Source organism: Sciurus vulgaris (assembly GCF_902686455.1).
Source record: "Sciurus vulgaris genome assembly, chromosome: X".
NCBI lineage: Eukaryota > Metazoa > Chordata > Mammalia > Rodentia > Sciuridae > Sciurus > Sciurus vulgaris.
The window spans coordinates 111,347,359-111,365,349 of record NC_136471.1 but is presented as its reverse complement, the minus strand read 5'-3'; the positions used below and the strand labels follow the sequence as shown (position 1 = coordinate 111,365,349).

Here is a 17,991-nt window from a genome sequence, read left to right as displayed (position 1 = left end):
CATTGTAATGCCATTTACTATGTGATGTAGCAAAGAAGACCCCACCAGAGACTGAACCAATGGGGCTGCCTGATCTTGGATTTTTAGTCTTCAAAACTGTGAGCTAAATAAATCTCTTTTCTTTGTAAAGTATCTAGCCTTGGGTATTCTGTTATAGTAATGGAAAACAGACTAAGACAAAGTCTTTTACTTTTTGCCTTTTGAGTGTAAATACCTCTGTCCTTAATTCACACCAGAAATGAGCTCAGTCTATTCCTCTTACGTTTTTTTCCCAGACATTTTCTGCTCAGATTTTCTCTTTCCATATCAAATTGCCCCCATGTTGACTAATTCTTCAATTATTCTCTCTTGTCTGCCTATTTCTATCTCATTAAAACATTAGTACTCTCTAAAACCTATATTTATATTCATTATACATACATAAGAAATCCCTTTTCTGAACAAAAGGGCTATAAGGAGACTACTCATAAAATTGGAAAAGGGTATATTCATCATATCAGAATGACTAAGTAGAAGGGAGAGCCTGATTTCTCATTACTGAATGCATCTTGTGACTCTTGCTAATTGAAATCAAGGACCAAGCAATTAGAAGCGTTCTTTGCTAGATTTCTATCAGATGGAATACTCTCCATTTCAGATTTGCATGTAGCCTCAGGGACAATGCACATTAATACTAGTCTAGATAGAGCATCTTATTTCCTTCATTGTACAATTAGTTCTTATTTCCATTCTACTCCTGTAGCACCCACAATGTACCTCAACTACACAAGTTTCTTTCATAGGAATACCTATTATGTTTAGAATTTCAGTGTTGCAAGACCAGAACTGTGCCTCTTTCATTTTTGTAGTCCAAGTGCCTAGTGTTTGTTAATAAAAATATAAACAAATGAATGAATGATGTAGGCACAGCAAATAAGAATGCTACAGGTACATGCCTCTTCTGAACTCAGAATCCTAAGACTTTCCTTCACCTTTCATCATAAGCAATAAGGCTTTTCCTAATCTGGCTCTTGGTCACTCACTGACTTCCTGTTATTCACTATCCTGCTTCCTGGCTTTAGTCATACCAGCTTCCTTTCTATTGCTGAACCCTCTAAGCATGCTCACATCTTGGGGCCTTTGCCTTTACTCTTTCCTCTACCTGGGTCACTTTACCCCCAATATCTACCTGGTTCATTTCCCACTTCTTTACTCAAATGTCATTGCTCCTGCCCACTCCATTTAAAAAGCTCCCTTCCCCATCCTTCTAGCCACTTACATTGTTTTAATTTTTTTTTAACTCAGGGGCACTCAACCCCTGAGCTATATCCCCAGCCCTATTTTGTATTTTATTTAGAGACAGGGCCTCACTGAGTTGCTTAGTGCCTTGATAACTTACTAAGGCTGGTTTTGAATTCAAGATCCTCCTGCCTCAGCCTCCTGAGCCCCTGGGATTACAGTGCTCCACTGCCTACCTGCTTTAATCTTTATCAAACTCAAATTACTTAACACCAAGAAAACAAAATAACCCAATTAATAAATGGGTAAATGACATAAACAGACATTTCTCAAAAGAAGAAATACAAATAGCCAACAAATAAATGAAAGAATGTTCTACATTGTGAGCAATTGTGGAACTGTAAATTAAAAATACACTGAGATTTCATCTCACTCCAGTTAGAATGACAGCCATCAAGAATGCAAACAATGATAAATTCTGGAGAGGATGTAGAGAAAAGGAAATACTGTTCCATTGTTGGTGGGATTGTAAATTAGTACAATCACTATGGAAATCAGTATGGATGTTCCTCCAAAGACTAGGAATGGAACCACCATATGGCCCAGATATACCACTCCTCAATATTTATAGAAAAGAACCAAAATCAGCATAATATAGTGATACATGCATACCCATGTTTATAGCAGCACAATTCACAACAGCCAAACTATGGAACCAGCTTAGGTGTCCATCAATGGATGAATGGATAAAGAAAAAGTGGTATATATATACACAAAGGAGTTTCATTGAGCCATAAAGAAGAATGAAATGATGTCATTTGCAAGAAAATGGATGGAACTTGAGAATGTTATGTTAAGTGAAATAAGCCAATCTCAGAAAGTCAAGGTTCATGTTTTCTCTCCTATGTGAAAGTTAGAGAAGAAAAAGGAAAAGAAAGGTTGGGGTAGGGGAGTTCTCATGAAAATCAAAAGGAGATCAGTAGGGGTAGAGGAAAAGGATCAGGGAGGGGGAGGGAGAAGGAGAGGTAGGGGAAAATTGTGGGGAATGACATTGGTCAAATTATACTGTTATAATGTGTGCATGTACCAATATGTAACAATGAATCCCACCATTATGTACAACTATAATGCACCAATTAAAAAATGAAAAAAAATTATCATGACTCACTTGTCCATTTTTTTTTTCTAAAATGTAAGATAAGCTCCATGAAAGAGAAACTTTGTTTTATTTATTGCTGCTTCCCCAGTTTCTAGAACAGACTTTGACTTTTTTGGTCACTCAATAGACATTTGTTGAGTGACAAATCAATTGTAGCTGGCTGAAAGGAAAGTGAAGTTCATTAATTTTTTAGGATATTAGAGTAGGCACTAAAGTAAGTTCTTTCCTATTGTATTAGAGTAGGAATTATCTTTTTAAAAATAATTTTTTAGTTATAGATGGACATAATACCTTTTTAAAAATTTATTTGTTTTTATGTGGTGCTGAGGTTTGAACCCAGGGTCTCACAAGTGCCAGGCAAGCACTCTGCCACTGAACCACAGCCATAGCCCCAGTCCCAGGAATTATCTTTAAAGTACTCCATTATTCATTCAATCAGGGCATATCCTTCATCTGTAAACAAGGTGTCAGAAGTAAGATATTTTTAAAAAACAGTGCATACCCTTTACATTTATGCTGCTCACACTCGGACCAACTTCCTCTTATGATCTATTTTATTGAAGTATCCCACATTCCTACTCTTGTCTGTCATTGGTATGTATGCTGCTAAGTTGAAGGTGCAAGGCAAGAGGCTGATGTAATTTTATGTTGTCCCCAAAGTCCTTACCAATTAATGGAGATCATGAGGACAGACACCTTAAATAATGATCACCACTACTTATATTGGACAAAATCATCAACCTCATTATGGAAACAAGAGTAAATCAAATTGCCCAGTGACTAGCAGGGTCCTATTATGATGTCTCTTTTTTTTTTATATGCTTTGAAATGCCTGTTGGTCATACTGCTCCCTCACAGACTGGGTTCCCCCAGGGAGCTGACTCTAAGATAAAATTTAGAGATCAAGGTATTTAGTGAGCTGTCCATTGGGAATGACAACTGTGCAGGAAGGAAGCAAGGATGGGAAAAGGGAGAAGTCATGCATGGAAATAACCCAGCAACAATTTTATTCAATTCCATGGTAGCTCTTGAGTTAGACTTTTTCTAAGTTGGGCCCAAATGGCCAAGTTTTTATACTCTTTTTATCAATCAAAAGCTGCCCATGAGGGAGTGTGATCTTAAGTCTGTCTATTGGGAATACTTCCCTCCCCTGAAAGGGGATTTGGGAGTGCAGAAAAGTAGTCTCAAATTATTCTTCAGGCACAGATCACTCTACTTAGTGCTCCACATGATCCCCATTTCTATGGTTGTAAATTCTCTGGGGTTCATATATAAGAATGGTTCTCAAACAGGGATAATTTCATCCTCCAGGGGACACTGGACAATATCTACAGATATTTTTGGCTGCCAAAACTGGGAGTGGGGTTGCTACTGGCATGGCTAGGGATATTGCCAGGGATAATGCACAGAATGGCTCCCAACAACGAGGAATTATCTGACCCAAAATGTCAAGAGAGCCTAGATCAAGAAAACCTGGTTCACTGTCTGGCTTGTATCTTATGTGGTAGCCTTAGTAAGTAACTGAACCAATCAGATGTTCTTTCTTGGAGAGTTTGACTATAATACACAGAAATAAACATGGATGGAAGAGAACTGGGGAAGTGAAAAAAAAAGTCACAGAACAAAGGAAGAAAACAGAAATCACAAGGAAGTAGAAACTATAAATAGAAGGTAATGTGTGAATAAAAGTCATGATCCTGTGATAGCTGAACTCTATAGCAACAAATGCATACGTAGAGAGAAGCAAACATCTGTAACGGTGACCATTGTTCTTGTCCTTCTTTATGTTTCTTTTGTATCTTGAAAATACTCCTCATCACCTAAACCTATTCCTGTTCCTTACAGTTGTGAGCAGATACAGCACATAGCATAGCAATACCTATAGTGGATTGAAATTAGGATGATTTTCATTGTTGATATCTGAGTCTATTTAAAAATCCAGGAGAATAGTTTTTAAACAAGGAAGAGTTTATATAAGTCTACAAAAGAACAAATGCCTTTTGTCCTCACCTCAAAGTTCCTACCAAAAAAGTATTTTGTAATCCTAAACTGGTTGTGTTTTGAAAATGGAAAACATCCAAATGGAAAAATGAAAGTAATGATTTTTGCCCACAGGGATGTGATTCCACATTTCTGTTGTGCAAAGCTTTGTATTCTGGGACAGATGACAAAATGCTACCCTAGGCCAAACTCACAAACGCCTTCATTTTCTGGGGAGCGTAAAAATATACCTTTCAGAGCCAGCATTCCACTAAAATAGTGCCCATGTCATGAAACTGATTCAGAACTGTGGTGCTAGTCTCCCTGCTGTAGGTCCTCATGAAGCCCAGGGGAATCTGTCACAATGAAGAAGATGAAATAAGAATGAAATAGGCATTTACTTCATGTCTGCCATGCTGCCAGACTAATTTCCATACAGCTATGTGATAAATGAGTGGTAGTTAGCAATCAAGGTAAATGCCACCACTTAGCTCCAGAGCCAGAGTGAGCAAGCATAGCATATCATAGTAGATTCATAAAGTCTGGAAGAGGTTAATACTACTGGTGTCCCACTCGTGCCCCTTTACCAGGTAGGTTCACCCATCCCTAGGTGTTGTGTGTTGGCTAGTAAGGGCCTATTACCCTTTTTCTAGAGAACCTGCCTTGGCCAAATGAGGACTGCCATGCTTTCTCTTATTCTCTGGAAATTTACAGCCAATGACCCATGGCCATAAGGGAACACAAGCCCAGCCCCCTTGCCTCAACATGAGGCCATCTCTGTGATACAATTTGTGTTTCAGAGCCCTTTGTGAGATCAGGCTGGAGTTAGTCTTGATATCATTGCTTAGCTTGATTTCTAGATCAGCATCCTTTCTACCTTAGCAGGTTCTTCCCACTCCCTTTCACCTTAGAATGTTCTCTCAATATATTACTTCTATAAGAAGCCCCATCTAAAGTTCAATTTCTGGGGAAACTTACCTAAAGTTAAGGGCACCAACCATCCTGGTCTGCCTGGAAGTGAAGAGATGCTCTGAAATATGGAACTTTCAGGGCTTAAGTCAGGAAAGACCTAGACAAACCTGGATGAGTGGGTGGTTATAGTGGATAAATATTTGAATTCTGAGCACCCTTCCTGCTTAAGATGCTTTGCATCCAGGGATCTGTATAATATAGGTGATCTGTATAATATAGATAAATTTGCCAAATTCTGTGGGATAAATATTCCCAATATGGCTTGCTGCAAGCTATCAAAGTTGAATTTGACAACTAGCTCACAGTTCCTATATATGTAACAGTTGGCTCTCTTGAGCCAGTAAACCAGCTCTTGCACATAAATTCCCATAGCAGAAACTGAGGACTTTCTTAGGTTCCCTCATATGTTCAAATATATGGGATATATAGGGCCCATAATGCAAAATCTGATTTCTAAGGATACTCTGAAGCAAGCAAATCTGAAGTATTACTGGAGAGAATAAATTTGAGCTAGAGGACAAAAGGCCATGACAAAGGTTTGGAGAAAAGGCCACAATAGGTTTTGAGAAAAGAGTATAATGGTTATCTGTGTATCTTTACACTTAAAGAAATGTTACCAGCATCACTGACAGGTTAGATAGCATTTGTCCCAATTGCCAATATTCAGGACAATACATAAGCACTGAAGAAACTGGCCCAAATTATTTTGCCTTGAGATTTTACCTGATACAGAGCTTTAGGCTGATAATCATCTCACCTTGTACCTGCAAGATTCTTTGTAACTGATATCATGATGGTTTCTTTAAGTCAATCTGAAGCTTTAAATTATTGGCTCACTCGTATTTCAAATCATCCATCCCTTAAGGAGAATGGTAGCATAGTTGGCATACTGTTAAGTGAATGCAGGCAATTATTAGATGTACTTAAAGGTACTTCCCTATTTTAAAAAATTAATTGTGCATGGAAAGGGTTCAAGGGTAAAGGTTTGGAACACTCAAGATGGAAACAAACCATTTAGCCCTATGTGTCAAGGCAAAACGTTAAAAGTTTGGAATGCTTTGACAAGAGAGAAAAAGAGCTAACTAGAGATATGATTAAGGCAGTTAAGATTATAAAGTCTGCAAGAAATAACTGATCAGTTCTTTCTTTTTACAATGTCTCATAATCTGTGAACAAGAAGGTCACTCAATGAACTTCACAGCTTTTAAATTTAGAATAAATAGTAAAAAGGAAATTCATCATACAGAGTTTCATTGTCGCCAATAGAGTGTAATACTGCAAGAGGTCACTGGGTTAAAAGCTAGAGTATAAGAATTTTACTTTTGTTGGTTTTTTTCTGTGATAAAAGTAATATATGCTTATTATAAAAAATCTGCAAAAGTAAAAAGAAAGAAGAGACACAACAGCTGTCTGCATTTTGAAGTACTTTTATTTTTAATCTTCCTTTATGTGTACCTTTCTGTTATTTTAATTTTACTTTCTAATAGATTTGTGATCATGCTGTTATTTTGAAGTCAGCATTTTCCCTTAATTTATCACATGGCACAGTAGACTTTGATAAAAATGACTGTGTAAAGTTATGAATGCTATTAGGTCTTGCTAAGAAGCAACATAAAAGGTCACATTATTTATTGAGTATCTACTATGTAGTAGTTACTATGCCAAATCTCATGCCTCTGTGTATTATCAATGTCAGGAGTAAATTTACCATTCTATCTTTGGATATAAGACATAATTTATTCTGTAAATATTTATTGAATATGTACCAAGTGCCAGATATCATGTTAGGTACTAGAAAATACAAGTGTCAACAAGACTGATACTATCCTGACCTTACAAAGATTAGGATCTACCCATTTGATTATTCATTGGTTCATTAATTATACAAAAACTGTCAAGCTCTTGTAATCAGCAAAACATGAGCCTTTTATATCATATTCATGAAATCCATCTTCAGAAAGGAGAGAACTACTTACATCTGAGAATTAAATGCAAGAGGATGAATGATATTTTATGACTAGTTTGATTCTAACAGGCATATACTAAGTTATACTATCAAGTTGATAGTAATAATGATTCTAATGGTACTATCAATAAGCATTTATACAGTAGTTACTCTGTGCCAGCTACTGTTCCAAGGGTTTTACATATGTTAACTGATTCTTACCCTAACCCTATAGGATAATACCATCATTCAAAACCTTGTTAGTTATAAAGTGCATTCTGATTTCAGAGCTGTTAAAATCTTAGCCAAAAAGCAAATCTTAAAATTGATTAAATATGAAAATATTATCTCTATTTTGAAGATGAAGAGTACAGGGAGTAAGTATTTGAGCCAGGATATGAAAACAGTTGGTTTAGTTCTATAGCTTTTACTCTTTCTTTGGTTGTTGTTTTAGAGAGGGTGTCTTACTATATTGCCCAGGCTGACCTCTAACTCCTGGACTCAAGGGATCCTCTTGCCTCAGCTTCTGGAGTAGCTGGGACTAGAGGTGTGTGTCACAGTGCCCAGCCAGTTTTACTCTTAACTTATATACCAAACTAGTGATTAGACAACCTTTGGCTCAGAGGTATTGAAAGTAAAATTCAAGCTCTGTCAATCAGCTTAGAGGAACAGAAGAGAGAAAAATCTTTGGCAATACCAGAGGACTAGACAGTCATTGGCTTTCTTAATGGAAAAGACAGTGTGAGATAGGGCTTGGGAGTCCAGAAATTGGATTTCACTCCCATATCTATCATAACTATGTTTGTGACTATGGTCATATTATTTGATCTTTTTGTACCAATTTTGCCATCTGTAAAATAAGGGAAGGATTGGAGTAATTTAGTGTCTCTCAAAACTTTTTGAATGTAACTCACAGAAGGAAAACATTTTATAATGGGATCTAGTGTGCATGCATACACACCTAACTAAACAAAATGTCAAAACACTATTTCCCCTTACTTGTGTAACATACTCCAATATTTTCTCATCTGTTCCATTCCATTAAAAAATAGTTGGATACAAACAATTAAACTGATTTTAAGATTCTCTACTAAGCCACACCTATGAGTCTGAAAGCTTTTAGTATAGTTATGTTCAAAATTTCTCTCCAATTAGGAAACTCCACTGCATAAGGGAACTCCTGGAATGGGGGAGGGGCTGGGGCTTGGAACTTCAGGGAAGGTAGAAAGTTGACCTTTTTACCTTAATAATAATCATTTTCTTTTAAAGTGGATCCCATTCTTACTACTTTGGGAAGAAAATTCTTGTCATTGTGCAATTTAGGAAATACCACTTTGAGGCAAAGATTCACCCTGATTTAAGACATGTTTAGTGAGGAATTAATTGGTGTGTCTTAAAAATGCTTCCATAGTCACAGGTATGACAAAGAGCTACAAATTCCATCCTCCTTTTAGAGTCTAAGTGCCTAATAAAGGCCCCAAGATTTCCAACAGAAAAGAAATTTGCTTGTCTTTATAAACTCATGTTTTGCCAATCTTACTGATCTCAGAATTAATTTTCAAGGGACAGTTATTAAAATCTTAAAGAACTTCAATGTTCTGAGAAACCCAACTTGGAAAATATTCCTTTAGGGAATTCTAGAACATTTATTTTCCTTTGTGGAACTGGGGATTGAACCCAGGGGCACTCTATTGTTAAACTATATCCCTAGGTCTTTTTATTTTTTGTTTTGAGTCAGGGTCTTATTAAGCTGCAGAGGCTGGCATTAAACTTGTAATCCTCCTGCCTGGGCCTCCGGAGTTGCTGGGATTACAGGTGTGTGTCACTGTTCTCAGCCCAGATATATTTTCTGTAATGATCTGTATAGTAAAATCTATAAAAGTTTTAAAATTATAGTACTAGAATTTCTCTTTTTTCTTGGTTTAAGTTGCAGAAGTCAATTAGGACTACTAGAGTTTTCAAGCTAGAATTAAAGACAAGTTAGTGTCTATCAATGGAGAAGGGTCATATTTTACAATGTTTTCCTCTTCTCATTTTCTTTCAGATCTAAGATAAAAGAAACAACTTCTTTAACAAGTACAGATTGGGCCACCAAGAAGAAACAGTGAATACCTTTTTTTTAGTAAGAGACTGCCTCTCTCTTATGATAAAAAAGACAGCTGGCAATATAGTTTCCAAATAAGAGTTTATATATTTGAGGGTGGTGGGGGGGGAGAGAGAGAGAGAGAGAGAGAGAGAGAGAGAGAGAGAGAGAGAGAGAGAGAGAGAGAGAGAGAGAGAGAGAGAGAGAGAGAGAGAGTCAGACAGACAGACAGACAGACAGACAGTCAATAGTCAATAAGCATGTTTGTGGGGAAGGGTGTAGTTAGTGGCTCATCCTTATTTTTCATTCCCTTGCAATTTCTTTTCATTTCTTTTCCCTTCCCCTCCTTCCTTCCCTCCCTCCTTCCCTTTCTCCCTTTCTTTCTTCCTTCCTTCCTTTCTTTTTTTGGTACTGGGAAATGGACCCAGGGGTGCTTAAACACTGAGCCACATCATCAACCCTTTTTATTATTTGAGACAAGGTCTCACTAAGTTACTGAGCTGGCCTCGAACTTTTGATACTCTTGCCCCAGGCTCCCTAGTTGCTGGGATTATAGGCATTTACCACCACAGATCATAAAACTGTAACATATTTTTTTATTCCTGCTTGGTTTAAAAGAAAAAAGAAAACATGGATAACACATACAGACTAAGACAGATGATATATAAACAGCACTTCTGATGGTGATTATCTCTGAGTAGTGGGATTGTGGATGATTTCCCTTTGCCTCTTTGCACTCTCTGCTTTGCAAATTTTCCTTGATAGGCATATATTACCTTCATAATGTAACAAAGGATAACAGAAAGACACAATCCATGTCTAGCCTCACTGTCCTATTTCTTAAATATCCCTTAAAACTTTTTTTTTCAATATGCACAAGCAAAGCTTCTAAGCATATATTGACATTCCACATGGGCATCCAAGAGATTGGTGACCTCTAGGGCTGGCTCCATTCAGGCAGGTAGATCAATCTTTTAATGAGTGTCCATGTCTACAGGCCTGACCTTTCTGAAAGTGGGCACTGATGTGATATGGTTTGAAAGGTTTAAGGATGCTCCACCTGGCCCTGGATGTTCTTCCTATACAGCTCAGAGCTTCTGGTTGACATTCTACCACCAGAGAGCTATTCCTCAGGCTTATGGATTTTTACCCTATTAAAATGCAAATAACCCAGAGAAGTACACATTAAACTTTACCTGTCACCTGGGTTAAATGAGTATAACATATCATTTTCTGGGAATAGGTTGTAATGGGGAAGACATGGGAATTCAGGGGGAGAGAGACAGGAAAGAAAGTATGAATGAATATACATGGTGTCTGAGAAGTAATTAATATTCATAATAGTAATATTTTTATTTATGGTTTATGATTCACTTAAGAGTATGTTGTCACATTTAATCTCAATTATATCAAACAGAATGGCTGTCACCAAGGCAATTTAAGCCAATCAGAGATTTGGAAAAGTATAGAAGACAAAATTTGCAGTGTTTATTTATTTATTTATTTACCTACCTATCTATATATTTATTTATTTATTTTTGGTACAGGGGTGCTTAACCACTGAAGTATCCCCAGTTCTTTTTATTTATTTTGAGACAGGGTCTCACTAAGTTGCTGAGACTGGCTTTAAACTAGCGATCCTCTTGTCTCAGACTTCTGAATTGCTGAGATTACAAGCATGTGCTACCACACCCAGCTGCCTTTATAATTTTTTAAAGTCATTCCTAAAAGCTATAAACCTACTCATTGTGATAAACTCCTTTATCTTCCTTTTTTCTTGTCAACTCTTAAGCTTGTGTGATACTGTCCAAATAACTAGATTACATGAAGATAAGGTTAGAACTAATTGAGAAAATATGAGAATTAAAAAAATATGTATTTAGTTGGCTATGGACCTTTATTTTATTTATTTATATGCAGTGCTGAGAGCTTCTTACTGAATCCATTATTGATGTATAACGAAAAGACAGGACCAGCCCAGACAATGACCAACTGGAGACACATGTGAAAGCATATAAATATTTTACAATGTTTGTAGCATGTATCTTTTTTTTTTTTTTGTACTGGGGATTTAACCCAGGGGCACTCAACCATTGAGTCACATTCCCAGCCCATTTTATTTTTAAAAAATTTTTTTTAATTTAAAAAAAATAAAGGTCTCACTAAGTTGCTTAGGGCCCCACTAAGTTCCTGGGTGCTGGCTTTGAACTTGCGATCCTCTTGCCTCAGCCTCCTGAGTCACTGGGACTTCAGGCATAGGCCACTGTGCCCAGCAGCACATATCTTTTTAAATAACTCATGGAGAATTGAAAAGAAAGATCCAGAAAGTAGCAGTAAAAAAATGCTGTAGGGCTGGGGTTGTAGCTGGGTGGTAGAGTGCTCACCTGGCACTGTGAGGCACTGGGTTTGATCCTCAGGACCACATAAAAATAACAAATAAAAAAAACAACATTACCCTATGTAAATTTATGATTACACAAATGGTACGCCTTTACGCCATGTACAAACAGAGAAACAACATGTATCCCATTTGTGTACGATAAAAAAAATCTGATGAGGTGACCACATTCAGATACAGATGATGAAAATAGGTAGCTATGAGATAGCTTGAAGGTTCTAGACAGAAGTAACAGTAAGTACCATGAATCTCAAGTGGGAATGACGTTGGCACGCTCAAAGAGGAGAATGGAGGCCAGAGTGACTGGGTAGCAGTAAACGGGGGAGAATATATGATATGAGAATAAAGAGGAGGTCAGGGGTCTTATGAGCTGTGAAAAGAGCTTGGATTCTATTGTATAAAATACAAATAAGAAACCATTGAATGGCATTAAAGAAAGGAGTAATATTGTCTGATTCAATTTTTTATGTTTTATCCATGTTCCCCAGTAAATATTTGAAACAGTCAGTGATTACTTAGCCCTATATTCACTGTTTTCCCCCACCTATGTCTTGCAGCATTGCCACAGATTAATCTGTCTTGTCATATTATGTGTTTTGTTATCTCTTTTACATCATAACTTTTGTGCTTTGGGGGTATTGTTAATTAAAATAAAGGACACCTGAAAGGAAAAAAAAAGGCATTGTGTCTACCTACAACTAAAAATAAAAATTAAAAAAAGAATGCAGCAGAAGACTGAGGGGAGACCATATAGAATTACTTCCTCTTTATAAGATACACAAATGAAGTAAAAGTACAGTGTATTTGTTATAAACACAAGACTCTGGAGTCAACTTCTTCAGCTAGAATCCTGGTTTTCTCATCCACTAGCTGTGTCAATGTATACCTCAATTTCTTCCTCATTCAAATCAGTAGAATAATGGCACCTACCTCATGGAGTTGCTATAAGGATTAAATTAGTTAATATTTGCAACATTGTCAGGCACAAAGTAATTGCCTTTGAATGATGGTTAAACCTTCATATATACTGGGATATGACCAGAAGGCAACACATCAAAATGTTAACAGTTGTTAACTCCACACAGTAGACATATAGCTTTTTAAATACCAAAACTCAACACATATATCTTTACAATCAAAGAAAGAGTGATGTAAATTAAAATTAAGTACAGGGAAATAGGTGCTTGCCAATTGTTATATTAATAGAATATCCCAGTACTTAAATTTTCAGTTAGGTAAAGCCATCTCTCCTAGCATCAATTAATAAAATGTTAAAACAGGAAAATAAAAAAAAAATGTGTAGGGGTCAAAGATAAAAGAGGGTATTTAGAAAGCAAATACCAGAGACTGGGGTTCCAACTTGGAGATAGGGAGTATTTAATGAATTACAGAAACAATTACAGATTCACAGTAAGAGACATTGAATGATCATATCATAGTTATATGATATCACTGTCAGCTTTATGAATTGAACTAATACAGGCAGAAGTAAAATCTCAAAAATATGAATGAATTTAGCACTCGAGGATACATTATGGAAATATTTATGTATTTGCTAAAGACTGGACAAAATGATCTAATGGGTCCTCCTCTTCCTTACCTTCTGGATTCATCTACCAAGTTATATTTCAGGATGATTTATTCTTCCAGTGCATCTGGCAGAAATGACTGTAGTTCAATCCTGAATTCTTAGCTACTAAGATGCAATGAAGAGTTTAAGCGATGAAAATTGAAAACTTACTGGAAAGGAAGTGCTGGGATGCTGGGCCAAAGTCCCTGTGGGCTTCATGCAGCTGCCTGACACGGTCCTCCACGGCCACCTGGGAGGAAAAGGAGAAAAATGATTTCTCATCATAAATAATAAAGAACAATTAAAACAATGTATCCTTTTTTGGGTAAACTGTTTTGGCTTTCTGAGGCTGAGAATCTTAAAGCAATAATTCCTAACCCTGCTTTTAATTCCCCGTTACTGTAGATGGTGTCCAAAACTGATTTTTATCAAACCCAGGCCACACATAAAGGATTTCCTCTCTCAACAATGTTAAAATGAAATTTGTGCTCAAATGTTTGGCAGCCATGAATAACCTATTCTCTCAATTAGCACCATCAAAAAGTACAAACTAATTCTTTCACAAAAAGTTAAGCTACCATTTTGTATTATGCCAGGTGACTAAAGGATCTCAGAAATTACATTTTTTAATCTTAGTCTGTTATTTTTAAAAAAATTTTTTGTAGTTGTAATATGGACAGAATGCCTTTATTTTATTTGTTTATTTTTATGCGATGCTGAGGATTGAACCCAGTGCCTCACACATGCTAGGCAAGCACTCTAACACTGAGCTGCAGACCCAGCCCAAGTTTGTTATTTTTGACTAATTTTCTTGTAATAAATATTGACCAATTATTACTGGATCAGTGAGTTATAATTAATTATTGAAAATAAATAATCAATAGTTAATTAATATATAAGTATCAAAGAAGGCTTATATTTGGGGTAATATAGGTTAGGTGGTAAGATGTAAGAAACTTTCAGCTTTTAGTGGACTTGGAAATTACTGAGAGAAAAATATGCCTCAGGCAGCATGGAGTAAAAATTGTCATTCTTTTTTCTTCCTATTAGGCTCTTCTGTAATATATTTTTACACAGTATCCTGTAAGCTTAGTGAATTCCATTCTTGGCCAGAAAAAAGGGAATAATTTTAGGGGTGAAATGGTATACTTTGTCATCTGGCATTCTGCCAATGCAATATTAGTGGTGGCCCCAGGCATCCTAGCTTTGTAACTCTGAATCTTGGTTTGGTTGTGAACAGTTCATGATAAACTAGGAGTTGCTCAGAGTTTGCTCACAGCCACCAGAACTTGATGGTGGTGGTGGTGGTAACTGGGGTTAGCTCCTGTGGTGTGGAGAATTTCCAAGAAGCAAAGCAGCTCTTAATCTCATTAGAAAAGTGGCTCAGGTAGTCTGGCCTAAAGCCAACACCGATTTTCTGCTATTAATTGAGTGCCTACTGGAGATTTAGAACAATCTTCTTTTTTCACTTTCTCCCTAGCCTCATCCATCTTTGCCTGCACAAAATATTTGAATGACCAAGTAGGTTTCCAAAAAATACAAGATTAGCCTCATTATTATACATGTAAAAGCATAAAGAATATTCTAAATTTGCCCACCCAATCTTCTGACCCATATTGCCAGCCAAACTACCTGCTAAACCCATCAAACTATCTGCCCAACCTGAAATACTACATCCAATATAATACTTGCATGATTTCTTCATGCTGCTTCTTTCTAGAATGCTCTTACCCCCTTTCTTCCCAAGCTCAGGTTAGAATTAATGGCTTCCTCAGCATTTTCACACAGGTGGTTTATACTTGAAACACTTCTGCTATGTCACTCATTTTTAGTTATATAGACATTAGTATCTTCTGCCAGAAGCCCTTGGTAGCAGCAACCATTCCTTATTTCTCTCTCTCTCCCCACATGACCACCATCCCCAGAATTCATTGAACCCTAAATATAGAAAGAGATATCAAATATTTATTTAATGACTAGTTGATGAAACAAATGGGTAAATGAATATATGCAGTGTGTGTGTGTGTGTGTGTGTGTGTGTGTGTGTGTATGTGTATGTATGTGACAGAGAGAGGAAGAGACAGAGAGAAGTGGGGGACAAACAATAATATTCATTGACACTGATAGGTGGTTAATTCTATGTGCCAATTTGTGCTGCACTGGGCCCAGAACAAGCATTATTTCTGGATATGTCTGAGGGTGTTTTTTTTTTTTTAATGAGATTAGCATTGGACTATGTGGATTCAGCAAAGTAGTTTGCCCTCCCCAATGTGGGTGGGCATCATCCAATCAATTGAAGGCTGAACTGCCTTTTTCCCCCTGCCTGCCTATTTGAGTCAGAAGGTCATTGGTCTTTTCCTGTCTTTGGACTGGGGTTTACACCATCATTTCCCCTGGTTGTTTGGTCTTTTAGACTTGGATTGGAACTACACTGCCAATACATTACACTACATCTGCTTGCTGGCAGAAGATCAAGGGACTTCTCAGTCTCCATAATAGCAAAGGCTAATGCCTCCTAATAAATTTCTTCATCTACCTTTATCTCCTATTGCAGTCCTGTTTCTCTGGAGAACCATGACTAATACAGTATCTCTGGGTAAATTATTCTAATTTTAACTTTCCCTGCTAATGAGATTTGGGCAATGATATGACCTACCTCATAGTTTTTGTGGGGATTAAGATATCTCTATCTCTATCTATCTATAGTGTTTGGTCTAGGTTCTGTCATTCTGTAATTGCTCAATAAATGTTAGTAGCTACTGTTATTGTTAATAAATGGAGAGGAATAAGTTATAATGTTCTGGGTACCACCAAACACAATATTAAAATGGCTAATATTTATTAAACACTGTGTGCCTGGCAATAAAAATTAGCATTTAATTTTCACAATAAATAAATTGTGATACAACTTAATATTATCTCTTTATTTTACTGATAAAGAAACTGAGGCATGAGAGGTTTAAAAAATACTTGCTTAAGCTTAAGTAGTTAGTGAAATGGTTGTGCCAGGATTCAAACTCATTTAGTCTGACTCTTGCCCTTAATTGGTGTCTGGGAGAAGAAAACTGAATAAAAGATACTTTATCAATATTTAATAAGTAGTTTTAAAATTTCTTTATTTTTTAATCAATTAATTTATTGAATTAATGCAGCCAAATAAGTGTATACATCTATGAAACTTCAGTTTTCAGTACATTTTATGACTCAATGCAAGGCCAATTCTTAGTCTTGAAGAACCTGATACCATAAGATTATAGAAGGAAATATGGAAGAACACATGCCAATGAGTGTTTATAATATGTAATTATTTCTAAATCTGGAATGGGTCATTTCATGAAGCAATTAATCAAGAGATGAATGTGAATATTTGGGGAGAAGAAGGAGATGAAGAGGCCATATAGTAGCACACACTAGTCAGAAATCTTTTTACATACTGATAAAGAAATCTTAGGCTGTGGATCTGGCTCAGTGATATAATGCTTGTCTGGCATGCCTCAGGCCCTGAGTTCAATCCTTGGCACTGGAAAAAAAATCTCACTGGGGAACATGCAGATGGTAAAGGGTAAAGGAGTATGATTGTATCATAGCCCAAGTCCTACGAGTAGTGTCACAGGGATTGCATGGATGAATGAAGCATCTGATTCCATTACAGAATCCCCCAATCACTAAAGGTTGTTTCCTTCTTTTTTTTTTTTTTTAACATTTTTTTTAGATCTTGATAGACCTGCGTCTTTTATTCATTTATTTATATGTGGTGCTGAGGATGGAACCCAGTGCCTCACACATGCTAGGCAAGTGCTCTACCACTGAGTCACAACCCCAGCCCTGTTTCTTTCTTATATAAGCAGAACTACACTGGTAGTTTCCAGTACATACCCAATATTGTCAAGAGTTTAAACTGAGATCAAAGAGACTCTCTATCCCTATGACTCAAACTTACAAAAATGCATGAGAGTGAGACAAATTAAAAATGCATCATGCAATGAAATGAAATATTCAGGAAACAGAAAATAACTAGAGAATTAAGCATAAAATATTTCATTTCACAAATTATCATTGGAGAAAGGTATTGTGTGGATTGAATACACAATCGACTAAATAAAGAAATAATTTTGAGAAAGAAAAATCTGAAGGCAACCAAAGTCCTCATGAGTGGTAACTACTTAGAAACAAAGCACTTTATTCTATGAACAATTACACAAGGAAATAAAATTTGATAAAAGTTTGAAACAAAAATCTCCATGTATTAGATCTTTCTAACTGGCTGTGGTGTGTGTGTGTGTGTGTTTGGTATTGGGGATTGATCCCAGGGATGCTCTACCATTGAGCTACATCCCTAGCCCATTTTATTTTTTGAGACAGGATGTCACTAAATTGCTAAGGCTTGCCTTGAACTTGCAATCCTCCTGCCTCAGTCTCCTGAGTAGCTGGCATTATAGGATGCAGCTGCCCAGCTAACTGGTTATGCTTTTAATCAATATAAAGTAGTATATGCAAACCAGAAAGCAAAAGCCAGAAATTATACATTAGTACCTTGCATTTTGGCACAACTGATTCTTCATTTAGTTAATTATTTCCTCACTTTCCAAGTATCTGTTAATACTGAAAGAGAGATACAGGAAACAAATACTATAGTATCTGATCTTTGGGTGCATAAGGGTGAAAG

At 36.6% G+C, this 17,991-nt stretch overlaps 1 protein-coding gene across 6 annotated transcripts in view; it reads right to left on the bottom strand.

The window, feature by feature from the left end:
• Positions 1-17,991, bottom strand: part of DMD (dystrophin) — a 2,089,750-nt gene that overhangs the window by 217,999 nt on the left and 1,853,760 nt on the right. For all 6 annotated transcript variants that reach the window (XM_079122792.1, XM_079122788.1, XM_079122791.1 and 3 more), the window contains one exon: positions 13,497-13,575. In XM_079122792.1, the coding sequence (XP_078978918.1) occupies positions 13,497-13,575 (79 nt within the window). The remainder of the gene's footprint in view (positions 1-13,496; positions 13,576-17,991) is intronic.